The sequence below is a fragment of the Argopecten irradians genome, chromosome 3, assembly GCF_041381155.1.
Source record: "Argopecten irradians isolate NY chromosome 3, Ai_NY, whole genome shotgun sequence".
Taxonomy (NCBI): Eukaryota; Metazoa; Mollusca; class Bivalvia; order Pectinida; family Pectinidae; genus Argopecten; species Argopecten irradians.
Genome location: NC_091136.1, coordinates 17,449,295 through 17,471,705, shown reverse-complemented (window position 1 = coordinate 17,471,705; position 22,411 = coordinate 17,449,295). Strand labels below are relative to the sequence as shown.

General features: G+C 32.8%; 1 protein-coding gene across 2 annotated transcripts; it reads left to right on the top strand.

Moving 5' to 3' along the window:
* The first annotated feature begins 35 nt into the window (after positions 1 to 35).
* On the top strand, positions 36 to 18,324 carry LOC138317696 (uncharacterized). Of its 2 annotated transcripts, XM_069259543.1 has the most exons (14): positions 36 to 128; positions 5,001 to 5,148; positions 5,892 to 6,091; positions 6,690 to 6,828; positions 7,045 to 7,208; positions 7,861 to 8,001; positions 9,274 to 9,417; positions 9,648 to 9,797; positions 10,544 to 10,696; positions 11,105 to 11,266; positions 12,114 to 12,215; positions 14,422 to 14,502; positions 15,521 to 15,599; positions 16,505 to 18,324. In XM_069259543.1, exons 1-14 carry the CDS (start codon positions 71 to 73, stop codon positions 17,136 to 17,138), a joined length of 2,355 nt encoding a protein of 784 aa, XP_069115644.1. In that variant the 5' UTR covers positions 36 to 70; the 3' UTR covers positions 17,139 to 18,324. The 2 variants fall into 2 exon arrangements, with proteins under 2 accessions (XP_069115644.1, XP_069115645.1); XM_069259544.1 differs by lacking the exon at positions 9,274 to 9,417.
* The last annotated feature ends 4,087 nt before the right edge of the window (positions 18,325 to 22,411 follow it).

The following is a 22,411-nucleotide window of genomic DNA, read 5'->3' as shown; positions in this document are numbered from 1 at the left end:
CACTATCTCAGTAATAACACCCTCATACAATGACAAGATTATTTACTGACTGTGTATCAGTTCACTCAAGATGTATCGGACGTACTACACTCTTCTCTTACAACTAGGATCATTGGTGGCCTTGATTGGTAAGTGGAGTCTGTATTAGCGTTTAAATTTCAGTTCACATCTTACCTATGTTCATATTTTAAACACGATATCGTCTTGTGTTCTTCCTGGTAATCCTAATAACTCTACTAACATGAAAAACATAATTTCCTTCAGTGATTGATGGATTTTAGATTAGACTTAGACTTTAAAGAAATACACTAAATTACTTTAAATTTGGTAAACAAAAAGGTACAGAAAATGAAAACTAAGTGCTGTTAAAAAACTAATCGAAATAATTCATTGAAAGGTATCCAAAATAAGAATTTCTTATTAATGCATTAACTTCATAATATATATCCATAGAATTAAAGTTCCAGAGAACAGCAAATATATCGAAAATAAACCATCCATGACCTGACATTAACCTGTTATACAGTAATGTGGCGAGCTCTCTGGTATTTTTAATATTTGATCTTAGTTGTGTTTTCTATGCCAATTAGAACCCCATCAGAAACATCGTTGTATTGAAGGACATGGAATCGTATTCAGCATTAACCTCATATAATGGAACTAAAGATTATATTCCTCTACAGCTAATGTGAGGGGTCAGTGTTATTACATGTATATTGGCAGATTGATACTCATACGTGACTAAATATCCGTATTCTAATGCACTTCCCATCATGTGGGTGATTCACGTACGTTACACGTTATTGTATCATAACAAAACAAAAGATAACCTCACGGGCTATTCAGTTGAACTGGACTATAACGATACGCTAATTTGAATAAATAAACTAATAACGTTATTGGGATATAACACTTCCCTCATAGCTATAGTGCGATAGCTTCCCCTGCGAGACGTTAATGAATAATTCATGAACATTCATGAATAATTCATGAATATTCTTTATTATTCATTAATATTTCATGCAATTCATTAACTTAAAACTTCATGAATAATAAAAAAAATACATTTTATGACAATTCATGAATCCTTAATTCATGAATTCATAAACGTTCACGAGTCTCTTTTATTCATGAAATCATGAACATTCATGAACAACCCATTCATGAAAATTCATAAAAAGTTCATGAATATTTTAAGAATATTCATGAACTCATGAATGATTATGAATGTTAATTTGTGATAATTCATGAGTTTTTCATGAACTACAACTCGCAGCAGTATGCACAAACAATTCATGAATATTCATGAAACTTGAGTCGTGTTCATGAAGTTTAATGAATGTAAGTTTAAGTCAGCGGCATCTGAATTTCTTGAAATCTAGCAGGGGTCCAGAATTGAAATTTTCTACCAAACCAATGACAATTCTATTGGAATCAATTCAAAATTTGACGAAATAAATTCTTATAACAATAGGTATAATTCCTACATTAATATATAACATCAGAATTCGAAGAGTTTAACATGAAATCAACAAGCAGTTTGCTGTGTTTATCATATTTTCATACTGTCACAGATACGTGCTAACGAAATCTGTTTTCAGTGATACGCAGCAATAAATTTCATGATACATTGCTAGTAAATTAGTATATGTCCAAAATAAACCTATAGTTGTAAAGCATAATAGTTTATATGGGCAATTCAATTCAATAACATTTGACAAAATGTCTTTTCATAATCGCCATAGCAATATCAGTGTGCAACAATATCATGATGAAAAAGAACTGCAGAGAAATCAAAACTTACTGAAAGTGTTCGTCTGTGCTTAAAGTAATCAAGGAATGGAATAATCCGTTCAATAACGTGCCAAAACTCCTTTTAGATGAATAATATGTTTCCCCTTCCACACGCCAGCAGATACAGCAGACATTTTGGATTGTGACTGTTTTGGCGGGAAATATATAGAATATATGTGACAAGTCATGTGACTTCAGTGGATATTCATCAAAATGAATGAAATAACATGTCAAGAATCATTCATGAAGTTTTTGCATAACTGTTATTCATTAAAATTCTTAAAAATGAATGAAACATTTTCATTCATTTGAAGAATTTTTATTAATATCAATCATTCATAAAACTTCATGGATAATTATTGACCAATTGATCATGAACAATCATGGATGTTTCATGAAATCATAAAACTTCATGAAGAGTTCATGAGAGTCATTTGATGAATATTCATGAACTTTTTTTCATGAACCACAATCTGTTAATATTCTTCAAAGTTCATGAATCATTCATAAATATTCATAATGTCATGAATACCATCTCCCCGGTGTTAGTACAAATAGAGTAGAATATTTCGAGGTACAGTAGTGAAAACTGTCCCGCCAATGTTCCTATATATAGCTATTCGTCTGTACCGTGCACACCTGGGTATACAGGTAAATATTACCGGGTCTTAGGCATTGACGTCCAACTAATGATCAGCTTTAGGTCACGTGTCATAACATACATATTACAAACGTAAACGTAAAACATATCACACATAGTATACAGATGTAAGATGTAAAGACAGCAAATTTCCCACAATTACGCTGCCGCCACATTAGTAAGATCATTCGACCTAAGGAACGCACATCTACGTGTATTACGGGGCAACACTAATGCATTTGACAAAGTTACACACGGAGAAGACATATATAAACAAATGGCAATTTGGTTTCATCTGAAGATTAAAATTGCACTGACATAATGTCAAAGCAAACCACAAGAGTGTTAAATTATGCAAGTCATTCCCTAGTCACGGACAAATTGCTTTTGCTTGATTTAATGTCATATTAACATTGCGTCTTATTAAAGAACGTGACAGGTTTATAATTTGGAGGAAAATCGGAGTACCCGGAGTAAATCAAATAATGAAAGTACCTGGAAACGTCCTCACATGTGATTCGAACTCGTGACAAGTCGTGGAGAGCCGGTGGAAATCTGTCTGGACATCATAACCTCTTGATGTGATATGAACCTTTTCATATCTCGTCAGCAAGTATAAACAAATATTGTTTTCATAACAAAGTTTTAAATAAATAAAAAAAATATCTCGTTAATCAATCTCTACCATTGACAAAATGGTGTGCAACTATCATCTGTTTCATATTTATTCAAAACATTTCAGTCCTGCTTGTAACGAGGAATTCCATTGGCTGACTGTATATTTAATGTGTCAATAAATTGGCAAATAACGTTATCATTTCTAATGTCGTGTCTGATGCAACATATTACTCGTACTATTGATCAATCAATTGTCTTGTAAGACTAGCAGACAACTATTTGTTGCAATAGATATATCGTCGGACATCTGCTGTGCCAACGCAAACTGAATTTGAAATTTGTCGTGCTTTCCTTCATTTGCGAGTATTTAATATTGCTTGATCCCCTCACTGGTTTATCATTGACCGCTAACTATCACACAGTTACATATCACCACTCATCACAGCGACTCTAGTCTAACAGATCGGATATAAGTACTTACCTAAGGATATTCTCGGGTCAAACTTCAATTGTCATTCCGTGTATATATATAACGCTTGGTAGTACACGACACATAACACATCTTATTTTGACTACATCTAAAGATACATTTCAATATTTGTTTCCGTGTGAGGGTGTATTTAGACCTGTACACTGTGCCATGCAAAGACTGTGAAACCCATGTGCACTCGTTGAACTTATGACAATGGAAAACGCACGTAAAGTCTATGTTCTGTACAACGTTTTGAATTCACTGGGTCAATATTTCGCGGTTCCTACATTCACTAAGGGTTCATTTCGTGGTCAACCGATCCCAATGGGACCAAACATGAATATATACGATGTTATTGTTCTTAATAATGATTTTCGGAATATTTCTCTGGTGTTTAATTAAAGAGACCATGATAGAACAAAACTGGTTTCACACAGATGGCAATGTAAACATTTGAATGTTAAAATAAGTTTTCAAGTCTAGTCCTTTATTACTAATCGCATACACTTGGGAAAAAATATTTTAAAGATCAACCAGCTATGCTAAACATTTAAATGTGGCTACCATCTCGTGCTGAATTCCGCACCAACAATTGAACAAACTTTTCATAAAATTGTACACTTGATTATCGAACCTTGACATAACTGACTTGGTCGAATTCTGAAATCTGCTGCCTAAATACCCAACCAACAGGCTCCGAACCATTAACCTCTCCGTGAAACCTTCTCAGAAGAAAATTTCAAGAAATTTATTTTTGGTTTGCTTCTGCGGTACCTATCAAACCAATTAGAATGATGTGGACTATAACATAACAAAAGAAAATAATGGGATGGTTCGCAATTACATAACGACGCTGTTAATTTTTCATCCAGTCATCGTCATATAATAAAACAAGCATGATAGTTCAGCATTGGAACCATGCTTTAGAATATCAAATGCAAAGGTAAAAGAATAAAGTTTAGATGTTGATGAATATACCAGTTATATTTCACTAGTTCCGCCAAAGGTTATTCCGCCATTGTATTTTGCCCTTACGTCGTATTTTTGTGGACATCTGGACATATTTCTACACGAAAATAAGACGTCATTTTAGTGCACAAACTAATGACGTGATAATCAAAATGATATTTTTACTGTCAATGCTGCATTCCGATTGGTCAAAAGCGGGTGAAGATATAGTTTTGTGTCGACTGAATCCAAACTTTAACCCAAATAAAACAAATGATATTCGTCTTATAATTTCACATGGCGAGAATAATATAAATTCTGAATATAACACTGACAACCAAGTCATTTCGACAAGGAAATTAACAATATTTTCACAATACATGTAGGCTGTTAAATCGCTTTTAACAGTCAAATATCTGTTAAAAAAACCCGCTATATTTCGCTGCAATTAATATCATATTGCCAATACAATACGAAATGTCATGATAGATTGTCGTAAAGGTAACATTGAATTATCAATAATTTTAGATGGTCGCATTCGTCTGATGGACGGGATCAACGAATTTCAAGGCCGGTTAGAAATATACGACGAGGGAAGATGGGGAACTGTGTGTGACAGCGGATGGGAGAGTTATCCTGAAAATGTCGTCGTGGTCTGCAGACAGCTAGGCTTTGAGTTAGTATTCAACTATTTCGATAATTGCAACTATGTGAAATAAAATTTTATAATACTGTATTGATCATTGGGAAGAAGGGAAGAAAAAAAATGTGGACAAATATTTTACCCTCTATTCGTGAAATTACTTTTTTCTGAGTACAGTACAGTGCATTGTATATAAAGAGCAAAACATTATTATCACTAAAATTTTTTTTTAAAAAATGTTTAAAATGCCCGATGACATTAGATTAGTATTCACAATTTCTCCTTCGTCTACATCAGGCTTTGATGTCTACTATTTCTGTTATGATACTGTCATTTCGCTGTTAATAAATAAATATTTACATAGAAATAAATGTGAGTCTTGTTTACTGACACCATGTTAGTCCGCGCGGGAAAATTGACATTGAAGTTGAATGAACCTTTTTTTGTTATGAAACTTATGAAAAAAATCTTTTAAATGTCTGAATAATTAAATGAACACTGAAAAGCTATTGATAAACATTGAAATTTTTATAGGCACTATTTTTTATCATATTGAACTTGGCTGTTGAGGTTAAATGTCTGAAGCGGGAAATTCAAATATTCACTCATATCTAAATTATGTTAATGTAACAATTAAAAGATGGACGCTATTCTATTTATCTGCCACCCAGACTGCATTTAAATCTCCGATAAATGCAATCTAACAATCTTTTAATTGTTAATGAAATACTGTATTATTCCATGTGTATTAATATAGGGCAATTTGCTTTCAATAGACCTGGACGATACACTAAGACTTTTAGGAGACGAAATAAAACATTCCGCATAGACAAGGTGATATGCGACGGCAGCGAGGAACGACTGGGTGCCTGTCAATATGATGTGCTTAGCAATCGAAATTGCGAAGGTAGAAAAGACTACGAAGTGAATGTTATGTGTAATAGACCAACAGAACAAGTTGTTAAAGCAAAATTAGGTAAGTTATTCTAAAGGGGAAACTATTGAGTCACTTCCCTTTCATTAAATCTCAGCAAAATATTTCAAAACTTTTACGAAACTATTCATCTCGCAAATAATGTATCAATCTGACTTAGCGAAAAGTTCCACACGCCATGTTTACAGTAGTATTCTAAAGTATTGAAAAATAGGCTAATACCCAATCGATTACTTGCATTTTAGGCCAAAACAATGTCTGTGTAGTGTTACATTGTCAAAATAATAGTGTCAGTAGGTCGGGATATTTTTGGTTTTTTTTTTGTTGTCTTTCACTCTGAAATAATGGCCAGAACCGGAGTCTGAGATAGAAATCCCGACTTTAAAAAAAATCCTAGGTGGAAAAAATAGGGTCGGGGGTAAAAAAAATAGGGTCGGTTGGGTAACCCTGAACAGACATATTATTTGTTTGGCCTTATATCGACCCTTGGGTTAGGTGAACAGATTATTGTTCAAAATATCTAGTTTACATGTTTACATTGGTGTGATTGTATATTTAGATTTGATAAATGTTTTATATTGAATATTAATATTATCTTTTAAATGAACGTCTTTTTGTTCATTCGCTCCCTTTATTATAGGTGATATAAGATTGAAGAATGGAAGAAATGATTTCGAAGGCAGAGTAGAAATATTCCTGGAAAATAAGTGGCTTTCTATTTGTCAAAACGGCTGGGCAATGCTTGACGCTCAAGTCGCTTGTAGACAACTTGGTTTCAAGTATGTAATATTTTGTTCTGGTCGAGTTTTCAAATAGATAAATTCAAAAAGAATAATTATTTGAAGGAAAACACGTGTAACATAACATCAACCTAGTGTATAATCAAAAATTAAATACACACATCGATTTTCACCTGACGAAATTAATTTTACCTTTTATTAGTTAATATTGCAATCGTGTCTTTGTTAGATACTTGCACTTTTTGTGTTTTACAGCGGAGGAATACCAAAATATAATTCCTTTTTCGGTAATGGGTACGGCGATCCATGGAGAGTAGCACTGGCCTGTGACAGGTCCAATGACCGGTTGATCGAGTGTAAAACCCCAACAGCTGCATGCAGTCGGAGCGACACCTCGGGTGTTATTTGTGAACCCCCCAGTTAGTATATTCTGGTAAACGAATTATTTTTCGCGGCGAATTTTTTTTTTTTTTGCGTAACTATTAAATGTTTTTACGGCTATTTTATTTAATGAATAGGCGATATATAGTTTTACTGTGCTTAAAATAATCATATTTTTGTCGAGATTAGTGTCGGCGGTATTTTTTCAGGTTTAAATTCATCCGCGAAAATTACCGCCAAAATTAATCTCGACAAAATGATGTTCAGCTTAAGCATAGTAAAACTATATGTCTCTAATTCACTTGATAACATAGCTGTTTATTACTGCGAACTTTAATCGCACGTGTAAACAAGCCAGCTTATAGCTTTGGTTACTGAAATAAACTCCTGGTACCTAATATGCATATTTCATATATATCATATAAAGAGTCTTATAATATTACATTGTCACAGACAGAAATTATTCCTAATACCCCATGTTTTTTTCACATATGGTATGTAAGGAAAATACATTTACCAATCTATCATAACTGAAAATTCTAATGCATTCCTTTTTATTGATATTGATTATTCTTATTCCTTAAACCGTATGTTCCATATTTCTATTTACTATGTCATACCTGTAAAAACATAGTTTAGTCGGCATTGTATTTTTTTGTTTCATTTAATTTTGTGTCTATTGTGGCATAGAATCTTATGGATCGGAATGTGAGGCTGGTGAACAATGTGCAGGAAACTCTGTCTGTGTTCTATCAGAAGGGAAACAACTCTGTCAGTGTTCAGACGAAGATATGATGTTCTGGGATAATGAATTATCAACGTGCAAAACAAGTAAGGCAATGCTAATTGATACACCATTCAGTTAATATTATGAAAAAATATTGGTGAGGTAATGACCCTTGATAGTTTTTTATGCATATAGGTGCAGTTTAGAAAATTATAATTTCTATCGACGACATTGGACTTGTATATTTTGAAAGCCTTACAGAGGTTCTAAGGAACATATTAATATGTTTACAGATTGCACTGACATGGACTAAATAACCATGCTTTGTAGTATTATCATTATCAGTGTATAATGATAGCAAAACACGCGCGGCGATTCTATTATTACGGGTATAGTCAATGGCGTAGCAACGTGGGATCATGACCCCACTTTTGGTGGGAACATGTGAATGACTCGATTCCAATCACCTTTTCAACCGAATTCGTTGACGATGACGGGAGAGAAGAAACAAATATGGGTGTTTTGATAAAACATATGCAACTGTCGCGAGAATAAATGATATTAATTTACGTGAAAAACTGTAAATATAACACTATAAAAATCCATTCCTTACATATCTGCTTGTTGATCCTTGCACACACATGCGCATATGTGTGAGTATAGGTTGTGATGTGTGTGTGTATCCTTACTAAGCAATGCTTAACATGGTTGCCTCTGAAATGGATTTTTTGTTTGATTATTTTTACGTCCAATAAACAGCCAGGGTCATGTAAGGACGGCCTCCCACGTATGCAGTGTGTAGCGTGTGTGAGGTGCGAGATGTGTGTTTTTGGAGACTGCTTAGCGCTCAGCGTACAGGGAGTGAGACGACTTGTTCGCCCGATGTCAGTATAATGTGATCGGGTGGAGTGTGTTGCTTGGTGTCTTCGACGGCATGCTTCAATGATATATTATTATTACAAGGGCTACAGTTCCACTATACACAAGAAGACACAACACGAATATACCGCAGTCTCCCTCTTAAATAGACGATCTCCATGTCTGTACTTCCCTCTGTACGTGGTGGTAGCGGTGGGATCTAATATCCGGTAGAGTTACCTCTGAAATCATGGGAAATATACTGTTCCTTGAGACTGAAGGATCGATCTGGGATAAGTACGATAGTGGATAAATCATTGTGCTCCAATTGCCCTGTTGAATTCTAACAATGAGCACTTCGTAGCGAATGCGATAGTGTAACTACTCAGGGATATATGCAATTCAGACGCATAGTCTCCAAAAGTCAGTTTATGTCAGTAACGTTAAGTGCGTGTCATAGCAGAGCTAAGCATACCTACGTCTGAAATGTGAAACGTACTATTTGAATTATGTTTCAGAATCGAGAATCAATGAATCTTGTGAACCTGCAAAATCACAAGAATGTGTAAGAACGCTCATTTGTAGTAACGATGGAAACACAAGCACATGTCAGTGTGAAATGACGATGTTTTGGGACAGCCAAAGTGGTGACTGTAAAGAAAGTAAGATACTTTAGGGTATCCTAGACTCTGCTAAGCGTTGACTAATGCTTTAAATAATCGCATGATAGTTCTGAAAGATATGTTCGTTATTTTTTATCTCATATTGCGTTGTCATTTTACTTTTTGTGGATAATATAATTTCAAGTTAGCTATTTCTGTACCTATAATTCCCACAGTGTCATTGTTGAGATGATTCGTATGATATACTTTTAATTCTGTACTTTTTACAGAACTCCAATACAATCAGACATGCAACCCGAACGTCTCACACAGTTGCGTAAGTGACCTGCTATGTAGCGGGCGTAACAACAGTGCGTCATGTCAATGTTATAATCCAGACGAGATGTTCTGGGATTTCTCATCTTCAACGTGTAGGTCAAGTAAGTATGCTTAAAATATCACACATGGTTACACAAATATTTATATGTAACTACTATAATCCTTTTAAAAATGCATTTGTTCCGAATGTCCTCTATTCTCATTGACAAATATATGGTCACGTGCAGTTCGATATACAGCATATGGGCTCGTTGTATATAAACATAGAAACACCGAGTCAATATTCCTTTTTGCACATTGATGTCCTAACCTTGAGTTCTTCAGGTGGCTCTCATTGGCCATTATTCTTTTATTCAACATGTACATCAAACTACTGACCACGGTGGTGATTTTTTTTTCTACCAGGGCAGAATATTACTATATGAACCTCAAAAAAGGTCTATAATTAACTGGATCAGCGTGATGAGATACCCATATAACATAACTACAATTCTTCTTAAACAATAATGGCTATTTCCATATCCACACAAACATACACTACCCTCCATAAGTTGGGTTACACGTGCTGATTTATAAATATACATTAAGTATAGAAATATGTAAATATTGTTAATACAGGCATCAGTATAAATTATTTAACAACTAATTTATCTTCTCTAACTCATTAATGTTTTCCGAGAGTATATGTAACAGAACTTGTGGGGGGCAGTGTATAATAAATGAATGGTGATAAACATATTCCGTTGGGAATTAGAAACACCTTTTGGAAGCAAATTGTTGAAATCGTTGTTATCTACATAAAATGTTACGTAAATGTATTTACATGTCAATTTCCATATGATTATAGAATCGCATTACAATGACAATTGCACACATGGCGTATCTACCAGCTGCCGAAGCAATCTCGTCTGCGCCCACCAGTCTGATAGCAGCAGTTTGTGTCGTTGTCACGATGAGGAAACTACGTTCTGGGATGACTCAACTTTTACATGTAACAGAAGTACGTGGACATGTTATTTGTTTACATTTTATAATATTGGCATGGGTGGAACTAAAACGGGGAGGGAGAGGGGAGGTTGTGTTATTGACTCAACGTTTTACGCCAAGAGGATTTAGTACGAACTCGCGATTACTTTAGAGAAAATCGGACGTATTTTTTAATGCCATATTTGTGTTTTGATGGATAACATAATAATTTTTGCGACTCTATAAAGTTATAAATCTCGTTTTACATTCCCATTTTAAGAATTAAGAGCCGTTTCGAAAATGCACTTGGCTTTAAATCAACGGTCTCTTTACATCATTGACACAAACACTTTACCTTAAATTCTTTATAAGAAACATAAGTATTGTATTATTTATACATAAAGAATACTTGTATAGTATACACCTATCTTCTTTCTGACAGTTGACAAGTTTTCTGCAGTGTTTATCCAACTACAATTACCATACGACGAGGCTGTTTCATATTGCGTTAGCGAAGTTAATGGGAGTTTGGCAACATTGACTTATCTTGAAATGTTGTTTCAAAACTGTACAGACTACATGCCAGGTGTGTGGCTTCAAACAGGTAAGTGCCTCGCAGTACTTTTATCTGATGTATGTAACATGTTGTTTTCGTATGAACAGTTCTGATGCTTCAGTGATATAACACTATAAAAAGGGCAACAGTTCCATTATACAAGACACAACATGAATATACCGCATTCACCCAAAACACGCACCTCGCCTCGCACAACAAATACGCAACACATCACATGCATGAGAGGCCGTCCTTACTTGACCATATCTGTTAATATGACGTTAATTAATCAAACAAACAAACAAGTTCGAATAGATTTTTACTAGGGGTAACTGTCAAGCGATAAATCTCTTCGTTCAAGTCAATTAGAAAATGAAATATTTATATAAAGATGTTGTTAATATAATTATTCTAGTCAGATATTGGCTATACATTTTATTTTTTTTATTTTCCAGCAATGTTTTTACAAAGACTACATTTGCCACATATACATGCACATTACTCCAATTTCCTTCCATTCTGGCATTTTCCTCTCATACACTGGGTATGGAGAGGGATGGTATATAAACTAATAAATAAACAATTTACACGAGGGGAAAGACAGAAAAGGAAAGAAAAAATGGACAGAAAATGAATATCAGTTCACAGATCTATACAAATGTATACATAGTGCAAGCATGACACATGGAAAAACATGGGCTATACATTTTGTATTGCAATAATTAAATAATAACAACACTGGACACGTCTTTCCTTTTATATGAGCTCATAGTAACAGTGTGTTATACTTGTATCCCACCGTGCACGATATACATATACATGTATACTTAAGCCTATTTTTAAGGATTAAATTGTTTAAGTACCCGGATTATTTTGATAATATTTTGATTTTCAGAAATACAACGTAATACAACTCCAACATGTCGATTATCAGATGGAACTTTCGTTTACAATAATAGCTGCACTGATGATATGCATTTTGTATGCATAAAGGATCGTAAGTTAGCAAATTTAGCAACGTCACCTAGATACATATAGTTTTCAATATATTTAATTTTAATATAGACTCAGGTCGACTGAATTACCATATATGGAAGAGACAAAATTCCTGTGCAAGTTATTCCCCTTGTAGTCATACACTTGATTTGTACGCAAATTGGTCAATGGTAAATGTGATTTATGAATGGAATTCATTTACTACGCATAACAACGCGTAGTATTTTCAGGGGGCACTGTCTTTAATTTCCCCTGCGAACCACAATTTTGATGATATAATTTGTAAATGAAATCCATCGTGTGTATTTATAAATTATAAACATTTTCACTGCACGCCGATTTCGATAAATGCAAAAGTGATTTTAAATCAACATATATCTATAATACAGCTAACAAATCAATTAATACGTGTTTAATTATTCAATTTTAACCGTGAATAAAGATCATTAATCTATTATACTTCACGTATCTGTTCGACTACTACATGTACTTAAAGATGCTCCACTGCTGACAAACGGCATTTTTTTCACTATCAAAAACAGGAGCAGACGAGTTAGTATTTTTCTTCATTTTACAAAAATTACTTACTTTACACCATTACCACCATCGAAAAGTTTGAGCTTCTCATTTTACTTCAAATTAAAAATATTAAAAAAAATAATTGCATTCCGAAAAAATTCGGTGGCACTATATCCTATATGGAATGAAGTACTGATTGCGCACGCACCAAAGGCAAACTAAATTATTTCATATTAATTTTTGTGTTAATTAGACATATATATACACGATTAAACACCAATTATTGTTCAAATGATGAATATCATTTATGTTCTGTCGGCATTGGGGCATCTTTAATATGCATTATATCGAAATGCCCAAATATTTTGTAATATACATAATACATTACAAAATCTCTTAAATAATTTAAAATGTCTCTCTAAGTTTTCTTTTCTTGCATTTTTAAGTTTCACGTCACATATATTATCGCACGAGAAAGTTATTTAATATATTTCTATAAAACTACATTCTACCATGCGACGTTCTGAATACACAAAGAATTACAGTAATTTATATGCTTTTGTGTTACATCAAAATATGTCGTCAAAACATAAATATATAGATCTAGAGCGCACCTTAGATCGATGTGTTCTATTACTTTCGTCTTATGCACAAGCCCTACACGTCGCACTGATGTTCCCGGTAGTCGAGCCCTCTTCGTACACCTCTTCATCTATGTCGAGGGTATTTTAACGAGTAATACATTCTGCTCATTGGGACCTTTCTGCGTATAGCCTTATATAATATATATACACAGAACCCTGATGTAGACCCTGCTACAACTACATGTAACATTCGATCGGATCCGTAAAGTGTCGTAGATAAATTTTAATGTATATTTAATGAACATTTTTTTACAGTTAAATATCTTCTGCTTTTCTGATATGTTTCTGATTATCACAAACTCTTAATTCAAATACCTTTTCTAAAACGTCATATTTCTTGAAAACGATATGCGGTGAATGTATCGTAAAAATGAAACAAAATACCATAAAAGTAAACTAACAGCAAATCCAAAATAATTTGTGACAAATAAATTTTGTAATGTTTTTTGTATATTGCTTCAACATTTGTTTATGGAGTTTCTTTATAGTTAAAATGGAAGGTATGATAACGTACTGATAGTTTGGTTTGCATTAGATGTAATATAAAAGAGTAGATTTAAATCATTATTGTTTAAAAACGCCGAATTTCCCGAAATCGGCGTGCGGTGAAAATGTTTACATTTTATTAATCCATACGATGGATTTCATTTAAAAATTAAATCATCCAAATTTTGGCGTAGTAAACGAATCCCATTCATAAATCACACTTTCCATTGATCAATATCCGTACAAATCACGTGCATGACTATAAGGGGAATAACTCTCAAGGGAATTTTGTCTGTTCCATATATGGTAATCAGTCGACCTGAGACTAACTATATCGATTTTCATTTTCCTTTGGGTATCGATTTCTCTACAAATCTCAGTGCGAATTTAAAAGCCAAGAAGATACTACCTCAGCATAATGTTACTGAAAGTGAAAATAAACGAATTAAATTCCATGGAATTCCTATTGTTTAAAGAAAAAATATTAAAATAACAAAGTAACATCAAACTGTAGGTTATTATTAATAACTAATAACTGCGTATTTTAATTGAATTTAGGTAACCACGTTGATGATGCATACTGTACAGATTTTCCGACGCGAGCAAGGGTTTCCGAAAGTGTCTCAGCCCCTCCCTCTGGTAAGTAGGTTCCATGGTAAAAACACTGCTACTAAAGAGAGTTTTAAGATTAAATCAACGCATTTATTATCGTGATACTGTTTTATTGATTACTGAGAAATAATAGATATGTTATATTGTTATATGTATGTTGGACACTATATCATATCTTGTCTCTATTACGTTATGACATTTGTATTTCCTTATCTGGGTTTACATTCTTCACTTCCGGTTTATTCTTATTATAGTTTGGCACTAAATGACCTTAGTTGTCGATGGGCAGTAAAATTCAAACAAACAAACAATTCCGGTTTATATTCTACTAGTAACTTGAGGTATTCTTAAAATTTTGAATTAGATAAAGAAATCTTATTTAACTGAGTCGAACGAGCTTTCTTTCACACGGGATTTAGTATCATTCGGATCTCTTGGACATTACGTACTCTGCATCGCAAATATGTAGACAAATAGAGGGCAAGAGCATTATGTTTCCCTCTGGGACAGAAAACCTTTATGATAGAGTAAATATACCTCAGTCACTTTTTATTTGGTGTAACTTCTTATATATAAGTATTTTTGAAATCCAAACTAAAACGCAATATAATATAGTTTCATTTTTTCGGTCGTATTGATTATGGTGGTTAACACTAAAAGTCAATGCCAATTATGCGCACTTTCAGATATACGTAATTGGTATTAGACTTGTATTTATATATATCAATGAAGGAGTAAATATGTAGTTTAGTTAGTAGCAGATACTAATGTCATTGATCTAATTATACTACCTTGTTTAATGCAGATAGTTTTCATTCTCTAATCATACTTAAGACAATCATTGCATAAATATTTTGCAATACTACATATTAAGCATATAGTATATATCTACATTGTATACAACAACAACAAAAAACAATAATGATGATCTAGTAATAAACCTTGGCTTCCTTATCAATCAAAACCGAGTTGTAGTTTGGGTTGTGTCTAAAATGCAGGATGAATTTTGAGATAATGTGTCTTCATGTTGTTTTTGTTGTTTCAGCGGTCATATGGACAGTGATTGTGTTGGTTTGCCTTCTGGTTGTAGCTGTTTTTATAATATCTGTTGTCATTTACAGAAGGTACGTAATAACAAAATAATAAGTAAGATTTGTGCATTTGTAAGTATCTTCCTGTAGGGAAGTCGAACATTCCTTATAATTCACTTTTTGATAACATAGGTGCTTCAAATATAGTTATATAAGGAAAGAAAATGGATTGAAAATCATATGATATTTCTAAAAGAAATGGGACTGAAACCTCAATACAGAGGATATTTAAGTCTAACGAAGACTTTCTTTCTCAGATTTCAATCAATATTTTCAAGCATATCGGCAGAATTTTCTCAGATTTCAATCAAAATTTTCAAGCATATCGGCAGAATTTAGGGTAACACAATTTTGCCACTGCGACTTCCTTTACTCTAATGATAATTGTTATCTGCATTATGAGCCAATAAATGCAGCCTAGATTTGGTGTAGTAATATATACATAATTGGATGCGAGTCTTGTTTACTGACACTATGTTAGTCCGCGCGGGAAAATTGACATTATAGATGAATGAAAAAGTTTGGCTATGAAACTTCTAGAAATTCTGTAAAAATAGAAAAATGTTTATTCGCATCTAAATTATGTTTTACTTTGAAGTAGAGAGTAGAATATAAATATAGCAATTAAAGGATTGTTAGATTGCATTTATTAACGGGCGCTATTCTATTTATCTGCCACCCAGATTACATTTATATCTCCAATAAATGCAATCTTACAATTATTTAATTTTTAAATTAAATTCATATAACATAGCTAGGACTGACTACATATATCTAAGCAATTGTTTTATTAAGAGTCTTTTACCTTATTCGAACTAATTAGCGCCGAGCGCGCTTAAAATTGAAATAAAAACAATAGAGGTTGCATGTTATGATACATTGACGTTTATATAACCGTATATTCATGTATAATCAAGCATAATACGATCGATTTGCAGAAAACAAATATGGAAAGCCAACAATACCTCTTCAAACCCAGGACTACATACATTTCTCAACAATACATATGATACAAATATGCCATTTAATGAGAACCCGTACATGGAAATCAACAACATGAATGAACCCAATTACGCGAACGTTTCCGTTAATGTTGGAACTTCATCGGAGAAACAACAGTATGTTGCACTTGAGGGTGCAATAAAAGAAGAGAAACAAGTGAAGACTCACAAAGGCAACCAATATACAATGGTAGACAGTAAGTCGTCTGGATACTTGGACATGTCTGGTAAATTACCCGCCTCACCTACTAAATCAAAGGGTGAAATCTGCAACAATAATACCTATGATACAGTAGTACAGAACCCATATCTGCTTTGTAACCCGTCAACAGGCAAAGATGAATCCCATGATGGTGGCTATACCCTGTGCAGTCGTCCAGAGACACATCCTGGTGTTTACAACACGTTTGCTGACATGAAACAGGCATCGACTGAGCATGCAACTGAAAACCCCTATGACAACATGCCAACAGAGGTTGACGGTGGTTATAGTTGCTTAAATACACATAAGAATACTGAAACAGATAATGACATTTCTGGTTATATTGACTCATCAGATTTTCAGATTTAATGATTTGGACGTTATACTTTTGATGACTTAAATATTTGTTATACAAACTACAAATACTAAATGATATTTATGTACAATTATAAGTAGATCTGACGGAAAATGTGCTTTTGTGAAAAATCCAAAGCACTTTATCATTTTTTTTATTTATTGATTTTTTTTACAATTCTTGCCTTGTATAGAACACAATACTTCTGAATAAATTTCATGGAAACAAAAATATCGATATATTTAGTTATGAAGAAAATGTTCTCCAGGTAATTATGAAGGTGAATATAAAGATTATCTGGGACAATTGTTATTAAAGCATGAAAGTAATTTTTTTAATATAAATATTATGAAGTGCCAAAACAAGGATATAGATGTACAATCTGGGTTTTTTCGTGTGTGTTTTATACAAAATGTTGGAAAATGTTTGAAATATCACTATTCAAAAAGAGGGAAACTGTAAAAAGTGTTATTAAAGTCCTTTTGAGTATATTGATACAATCTTCATCTGTATACTATTTATTACTAAGTATATAGTATTTATGTTACTATTTTATTTTTGAAAAATTACTGATACAAACAACTATAATTTTTGCATGGAAAGAGAATGAATGAGGCATGTTACTACACTATAAAAAGATACAATTACCTAAAAAATTCTGGTTTTCTTATGTCATTGTCAAGCTGCTAAGTACAGATTGCCTTATTTATATAATGTTCTTTGTGGAAGAGCTATTACCCAATCTTTGATACGCATACACTTATTTTCAGTTAGAGTATTCGTCAAAGTCTCAAAAATAACAATTGAAGATTATAATATTAAGTACATAGGCTGGAATAAGAATTAAGAATTATATAAAAATGCAGAATCAAAAGATTTCATTTCAACAAATTTTTATTGCAAATAATATGCAAATGGATTTGGCAACAGACAAAGCCTGCATTAGTCATCTCCAATTCGGTATAGTACAATTATCAACAAAATATCTTAACATTTAACATTACATAATGAATGAATATTATTAGTGTATCTCCCCAACCTACAGTATAACCGTAGGAAAATACTTCCTAACCTTAATTTCTGCTATGAAATCATCTTCTGCAACAAGTGTACGTAGCACTTTCGCTCATTGTCCTTGGGACTATTGCAAGGAGATGATTTACACCCTTTGTGAATTGTAATAAATACTTTCAAACTTCATCAGAACTTTGAATGTGTTATATATTTGAAGTTCTATGTTACATAAAAGTGTGTTTATCATCATATTGATATTGATACGATACAATTGTTTCGCTGTTCAAAATAGCCGTCCGCTAGAACACCGTCCAGTCTCTGTGCACGTGGTGATTTACCTCTGTCATGCTTGAACGCCTTCCTTGGGTACATTAGATCTAGAGCTCAGACATTCAGACTGATATTTTAAATTGTGTTTTTTATTTTGTTTCTCTTACGCAAAGCTGTGTAATTTTATAAATATTGATTAGAAATGCAGCAAATGCGGTCTATGGTCACGGGGTTTAGTAAGCGATAGTGCAACGTACACCTAGGACCTAGAATGATGTGAAATAAATTAAATATGTTGACGTCACTTTCTTTTATTGACTGTATAAACCTGAATTGCATTGTATTGTTCCGGAATTTTCCAAAGTCGAGAATATCGTGACCGATGCAAGAGTTTGTATGATACGCGGCTTGAATTTTACACAAAACAAATGCGTTTATCACTGAGTAATGTCATTGTTGTTAATTTATAGTCGATTATCTCTTACAAGTATATCTTAATATATGTTTGTGAAAGTTTGGTGTCACTAAATCATGTCGAAAACTATGAAACGCTGTTAGACACTGACTTCCGGTATCGCGTGCGAAGTTGAAATCTGCGCATAGCGGATATACACAGACTCTACACCCGACAAGAAAAATAATAGTACGAGTACACTCTCACTTAAAAATCAGAATTTAGATTGCTAAAAGAATTTTTGAGCTGGCACAAAGTAATATTCATAATTCGATTACCTTTAATTATAAAGGTATTTGTTATCGGGTTCCATTGTATTAATGTTAAAAAGAAGTGTTTTAAATTGTGCAAAAGTATTAACAGTCGATAAGTTTAAAGCGAAAAAATTCCTAAAGTTATTTGAAAAATAACTAGTAAAGTAACTTGCAGTTCTTCTCATAGGAATATTAAACTATCTTGTCATCCTTAATGCATATTTTTCATTTTCAGGTTGATAGAAAATGGTTGTAAAATTTCAATGAAATGCTCTGGAGCAAAGCCACGGAGAATCGAAAGATGTGTGATGAATGAATATTGCTATATATAAGGCCTTTTTTATCCCAATTGTCATCTTTGGACGAGAAAAATATTTTACCGTGTGCAAGGATGTAGTTCCGTAATAGGTGGCTATAGCACAATGTGAGAGTATACAAAGAAATTTAAAGTTTACATTTCGGTAAATATTTGATGAAGTAATTTTATACCTTAACGATTTAATAGTATTGATATAGAGAACATGCCTTGCTCCTTGATGATTGGTGATTAAATTTTTTCATCAAGTAGCCTAAAGGATGGAAACTTTGAAAAAAAATTGCATTTGTCGTCTTTTTCTGTTTGTTGCCAACATGGAGGATGACGGCCAAAGGGTACTGATAGATAATTCATTTGGCCACACACGGTGGTGATTTGCACATTATAAACACAACGTGTACAGGTGCACAGTATATAAAGTCAGTCTAACCTAGGGCATTAGGTCTTAGTGTACATATCACTGACAATAACGAGACAGATATATATAGTGTGTATATATCGGGCGCCTATCCGAGATACTTATCGTTGTTATACATCACCATGAATATCTCGTTTTATCGACACTTTTATAGTTAGTTCATAGAATTAAATATTCATTCTGCTACTTATAATATCCCTTCTCCACATCTGGATTGTGTCGAGTGGGTGAGGTGTATTTTACCATAAGTATAAAAATGCATTTTTGATATAGCTATTCAATTATCCATATACCTTATTAAACATTTTAATAGCGTTATCTTTTCCTAATAATATTATTTATGTATAATAACATTGCGCATCTTTGTTTCATTTGGAGCCGTATTCATCATTATTAAATTTAATTTAAAAGAGTTCATACAATGTATTGTTAAAAGAGAAGACAACATAAATAAACTTAACGCGCTTTTTCATATGGCAGATTCAAAGAAAAGAACACTTTTCAGTTTATTAGTATTTTTCTTTATTCGATTGAATTAATATAATAGGATGATTGCATTTTTTTTTATTAAATTAGTGGTTTCTGTAAACACACTATCGGTCAACTCAAGAAGGTAAGGATAAAGAAATAAAATAAAATGAATTTTAAAAAAAGTTTACATGTAAATAATCCAATTTTGTTTATAGCATGAGTTTTCATTAATTTTCACAATGAGGAAAAAACGGTATAAAGCTAGTATATTAATAATCCGAAATAAAAGGCCAAAATAAATTAAGAGTAAAATCAAAATAATATCTATGGAATATAAAGCTAGTATATTAATAATCCGAAATAAAATTTCATTAATTTGGCTTCAAAAATTACAGTTTGTAACGTCGCGTATATTTCAGTGAGTACTTTCATCATAAACCGCTTTGCCGTTTATTTAGAGTAATTTTGTGTTATACATCCATAACAAAAACTATACTCAAGTTCATTCCTAAATATATTGCAATCTATCAATAAGTCATTTATAAATATGACTAAATTAATCTGTGTTTATAAGGACATCTACGTTTCCGAAGTACAAAACAATTCAGTTCTTTATTACTCTTTTACAATTACATAGTAAATCAACGGCAATCTAAACAACAGAACAGAAACAATAACATAAACAAATATAATGTTTATAGTGGGTGCAGGCGCAATTTCCTGAGTTCAATGGACTGCTTTATAACTGGCGAGTATATATATGTTGTATAATCTTAAGATTATCGGTCGTTAGTACGATAGCTATCTTATCGCCGTCCGATAGATCGCCATTAAGAACTGTGACTGTAATAACAACAGAACTGCCTAAGATGATGTTAAACTTTAAATCAAACCAAGGTTCCTTGTGTAATTCCAGTAAATAATAAAGATTTATCTCGCTGTTTTTTTGCGAGTGGCGTAGCTTGACTTGATAATTGCCAAATGCTGCGAGGTAACTAGGAAGACGCTAGGAAATATATAAGAAAATTAAAAATATAGTTTATCTTTTCAAAATTGACAAACGATTGATTGAAGGTGTAGTATCGACGGCAAACTAATTACTTTTAGGAATATACAAAATGGTGAAACTAATTTTACTGTTTCGTTTTAAAATTCATTTCTTTTTTATAAAAAGATCGAGTAAGACATATACCTTAATACATGTATATGAATGGCATTTTTTAATTAATACAGGAACAGATGCATTTATATTTTTCTTCGGTAATAAAACCTTCTTACGTTACACTGTAGCATCATTGAAAAGTCGTTGCTTCTTATAATACTTCAGCATACAAGTATTTAATTAAATTAATTGCATCGCGTACAAATCCATGATACTATGATACTTTGTTGTTTATATGGAAGCATGTACTGATTTTGCAGACAATAATAGCAAAACAAATGATTTTCTATGTATCTTAGTGTTGAATAGACGTATACATACATGACCAAACATCACTTATTGTTAAAATGATAAGTAATGTTTATGATACTCTTTCTGTGGAAACCATCTAAACTATTATTTTAAACAAATTGATGTAAAAATAATTCTGCATGTAATATATTAATGTTGCTTTCAACATGGCGATCTCGGTTTAAAATTGTTAAAAAAGAAATCTACGTAAATGTAGTACAGTCACCAAGATATATAAAATGCTACAATACAACAAAAGTAGAAAATAAACCAATATCTCTCTCGAACCCATTGAAATAACAATATAGTCGTGAAAAAATCACCCTACAATGCTAGGCGCTGTAGAATATATTTTATATCAATATTTACTACGTGGATACATGAAACCTGTCAACATTAACAAAGTCTTTGTCCTTAAGTTATAACGCTCCTGGACAATTTGATCCTAAAACACGTGTTTATGTATGGGAAAGTTCACAGGAAACTGACCGACTGACGAATGAAGATGAATAGCCATAGGGTATGTCATAGACAATTACATTGTTTACCTGGAGGCCTCTCGCTCCTATATACATAGCAATGACTTACCTATACTACTAGGCTCTGCGGCTATTTTCTTTATAAAACAACAATACTG